At 60.2% G+C, this 4,155-nt stretch overlaps 1 protein-coding gene across 1 annotated transcript in view; it reads left to right on the top strand.

Moving 5' to 3' along the window:
* Positions 1–1,318: 1,318 nt before the first annotated feature.
* The window catches only part of GFRA4 (GDNF family receptor alpha 4), a 76,142-nt gene continuing 73,305 nt past the window's right edge, over positions 1,319–4,155 (top strand). Inside the window, exon 1 of the mRNA XM_027660531.1 lies at positions 1,319–1,561. Coding sequence (XP_027516332.1) covers positions 1,522–1,561 — 40 coding nt within the window. The 5' untranslated portion in view covers positions 1,319–1,521. The remainder of the gene's footprint in view (positions 1,562–4,155) is intronic.

The following is a 4,155-nucleotide window of genomic DNA, read 5'->3' as shown; positions in this document are numbered from 1 at the left end:
GGGAAGGGAAGGGAAGGGAAGGGAAGGGAAGGGAAGGGAAGGGAAGGTTTGGGAAGGGAAGGTTTGGGAAGGTTTGGGAAGGGAAGGTTTGGGAAGGGAAGGTTTGGGAAGGTTTGGGAAGGTTTGGGAAGGGAAGGTTTGGGAAGGTTTGGGAAGGTTTGGGAAGGGAAGGTTTGGGAAGGTTTGGGAAGGTTTGGGAAGGTTTGGGAAGGGAAGGGAAGGTTTGGGAAGGGAAGGGAAGGGAAGGGGTAAACCTGTGTTAGGAGCAGGACCAGAGGTGCTCATATTTACAGGATACTGCCTTGGGAATGAGGCTTTTCCTGCTCCATCGGTCAGTTCATTACTGGGGGAACCTCAAGGTGTCACTTTGCATTCTGTGTCTCAGGGAGTCCAAGCATGAAATGGAGTGAAAAACCTGCTCCCTCTTCATCATAAAAATTAAGGAGCCAGCTGGGCTTCCCAAAGGAGGGTCACCTGCTGGGATATGGAGATTAAAGGTGGGGAATGCCGGGAGGTGGGGGAAGCCCCGGGGAATGGTGGGGAGGGAGCAGTGCTCCACGGGAAGGGGGTGCAGGGAGCGGCACGGGGAGTTACGGAGCATCAGAACCTGAATTTACGGAGGTTTTTGGAGGAGAACTGGAAGGTCATCCCAGTGCAAGGGGTTAATGGAAGGTCTCCTGGCTGGGAGGGGTGGTGGGACATCGCCCAGGACTTCAGGGCTGTGTCACTGCCAGCAGAGAGCCAAGATTAGGACACGGGTGCCAAGGGGATGGGGCTGGTCTGTCATCTGGATGGGAAGGGTTTGGAGGGGTGGGGGACGCCGAGACCCTCCAAGGGGAGCAAGAAAACACCCTGGGGTTGAAGAGGCTGAAAGACGACCTGCCCTAGGGACAGGAGCATGAGACGCTCCTTGCCGGCGGAGATCAGGGATGCGGGGCCGGGGAGGAGAGAGGAGGGGGCCGGACCACCAAGCCCCTCCCCACGGGGCCGCGGCGGGGCGGGGGCGACCCGGGGAAGGCGGCGGAGCTGCGCCCGCCGCCAGAAGTTTTTTGCGGGCGGGCGAAAAAGAAGGAAAAAAAAAAAAAACCCAAAAAAAAAAAATAAAAAAAAAAAAAAAGAAAAAGAAAAAAAATAAGAAGGAAAAAAATAAGGGAAAAAAAAAAGAGAGAGGGGAAAAAAAAAGAGAAAAAAATTAATTAATAGGAATAAAATAATTAAAAATAAAATCCCGGGAGCAGCCCCGGAGGATGGGCCGGGCCCCCGCGGTGCCCGGCGCGGGGATGCCCCGGGGCCGGAGCGGGGCCGGGCCGCTGTGAGCGCTCGGGCCGGGGGGGCCGAGCCGGGGTTGCGGGGCCGCCTCCCTCCCTCTCCATCCATCCATCCATCCCTCCATCCTTCCCTCCATCCCTCCCGCCCTGCCCAGCCCTCCGCGCATCCTCCGGCACCGCCGAGCCGCGCCGGGCCGGGCCGGGGGTCCGAGCCCAGCCCAGTCGCCGGGGCCGAGCCGTGGCGAGCGGGAGGATGAGGGGCATCCTCTGCTTCTGCACCCTGGTCCTCCTGGGTGAGTAAAGCGGCGCCGCGGGGGGACAACTTTGTGCCGGGGGTGGGTTGCGGGGGGATTTCTGGGGAGATTTCGGGGGGTCTGACCCTCCCCAGCGCTCCGGGAGCGGTGACAAGCCCCGGGGCAGCATCGCCCCGGTCGGGTTGGACGGGGCTTGGAGCGACCTGGGCTGGTGGAATGGAAGGTGTCCCTGCCCGTGGCAAGGGGTGGAAGGAGACGGGCTTGAAGGTCCCTCGCAACCCGAAGCGTTCCGCGGTTCTGCGAGCACCAGCTTCGCGTTGTCTGCTCTGCTCTGCTCTGCTCTCTCTCCCGTCGCTCCGGATAGTCCTGTCTGCCGCGGGAACGGCTCGGTTTACCTCGGGAATTAAGGAATTTCTCGCTCGGGAAGAGCAGCTCGGAGGGGTCGCGCTGGGGATGGGGGGGGGGGGGGGGGGGGGTTTTGCAGAGCGCGGGGGGCCCCCGGGGGGCTGCCCGGGGGGGAAAATGGGGGGGTGGGGGGGGGCGGGGGGGGCAGCCCCGGCTCTGTCACCGCGCTGTCACCACAGCACCGCGTCCTGAGCGCCGACCCGACCCCGGCGTCTGTCTGTGTGTGTCTGTGTGTCCGTTCGGAGCTTCCCGCTGCAGATTTCCTCACGCCCCCCAAAACTGAGCCGTCCGCAGGGCTTTGTTTTCGCACTAAGGACCCCAGATGCCTCCCCCGATCCCTATGGATGCTCCAAAGGCGTCCCTGCTCCGCTGGCGTGGCTGGGAGGCGCTGACCCCCGTGGGATACCGCGGGCAAATCTGCAGCTCCCGAGCTTTGAGCATCCCGCTCGCATCCTCCTTCTCCTTAGCTCCGAGCGGGCGCTTCTCCTGCGCGGAATTCCCGGGAAGAAAGAACCGTGGGTGAAGAGGCTACAGGGGTTGGGAACTGCCTGGATGTCCCCCCGACACCCCCCCTCGGGGGATTTTTTTCTCCTCCCCGACACTTCCCCTTGGGGGATTTTTTTCCCCCCTCTCCCTGTGCTTCCCAACCCCGAGGTTGAGCCTGTGCTTACAGAGACCGGGAAAGGTTTTTTGGGAAGGCGCGGAGTGGGATGCGCCGGTGGCCGCTGGGGGAGGAAAAGGTCTTGGGATCCATGGAAGTGGCTGGGACCTCGCGGCTCGCCCTGCACGCCCAGCATTCCTGCTGGGAACCCGTCTCCCGGGAAAGACCCCCCGAGCAGGATCTTCCCTCGGTGGGAAGGGCTGTGTCAGAGCTGCAGGTGATTCCTCTCGCCGGCTCTCCCTGTCACTAGATGTCAGCAGCAGCAACTCTTCCAAGTCCCAAAGGCTGGATAGAGGGAAGGGAGACGAATTGGACCCCCCAGGAGGGACCATCTCCAGCCAGGGAATCCTTTGCTCCAGGGGTTTGGAGAGCACCGGGAGCTGGAGGTGCCCCAGGCTGGGAGGGTTGTGCCCCTCAGGGGCTGTGCCCTGGGCTGGGGGAGGTCTCAGCCTCCCTCAGAGCTGGGCATTTTTCCCTGTAAGGCTCCCAGGACCTCTGGGTGGCAGTCCAGGTCCCTCGGGATGCGTTTTCCAAGCGGTTGGATTGACGCCTCACTGATTGACCGCCTGGGAGCCCGATTGATTCCCCCGGAGAGAGTGGACTTGGAGAAAGGAGCAAATGGCCGGTTTTCCATTGTCAGCAAAGCACTTGGGAACAGGGGCCAGGTGTCTGGGATACACTCATCACCTCCAGCCCAACCAGAGCAAACCATCAGCCTCTATTCCCCTGTTGGCCCCCTGATCCTGAGGTCTCCAGAAGGACCTTTTCATCCCTGAGCACGCATTTGACCCCTGCAGGCACAGCCCCACCCCAGTGGGTGCTGTTGGATGCCCTCAGCCTGCTCTCCAGATAATTTTGGGGATGTTTTTGTCGTGGATGGGCATTCAGATGTCCCTGCAGGGACTGGGGGTGCCAGGCTGGAGGTAGCAGCTGCAAAGCTGGCGATTCCCAGCTCCATCCACTCCATTCCCAGCCGTGTGGGCTGCAGTGGGAGCACCTTGCTTCGGGGGGTGTGTGTGTCCCTGACGTTTTTGGGATGATCCTGAGTGTGGGAGGCAGGGCTTGGGAGAGATCAGGTCTCTCTGAGGTGGGATTGCAGCATCACCATCATCCAGCCTGGCTAGAAAACTCCTGCTGCCCCTTCATCCCTGGCTCAGGGTGACCCAGAGCAGGAAAGTTAGAGGTTTGGAGCACTATTTTTATTTTCCTCGAGCTCTTTTCAGCCAGATCAGCTCCCTGACCTGTCTCTCCAGCAGCCACAGGAATGTCAGTGCCAGCAGCAAGGACAGAATGGGAGCACACGGCTGGGGACAGGGACATGGCTTTGGGGAAGTTCATTTTGCTGCCGTGGTGTCCCCTGATATTTGCTTGGATTGGTGGCATTGGCTGAAAACCCCCCTCCCAGGGCAGTGGTGAGGAATTCAGGAAGGTTTCATGGAAAATCCATTCTCTAAAAAGCACTGATAGAGTTAAATATGAAGCGTATAATTAATAGAATTAATTTTACACCTGTAACCACCCCCAAAGCACTCAGATCTCAGAGGACACATCAATCCCTGCACTAACA

Source organism: Corapipo altera, unplaced genomic scaffold, assembly GCF_003945725.1.
Source record: "Corapipo altera isolate COAL_440 unplaced genomic scaffold, ASM394572v1 295, whole genome shotgun sequence".
Taxonomy (NCBI): Eukaryota; Metazoa; Chordata; class Aves; order Passeriformes; family Pipridae; genus Corapipo; species Corapipo altera.
This window is presented reverse-complemented; position numbering and strand designations above follow the sequence as displayed.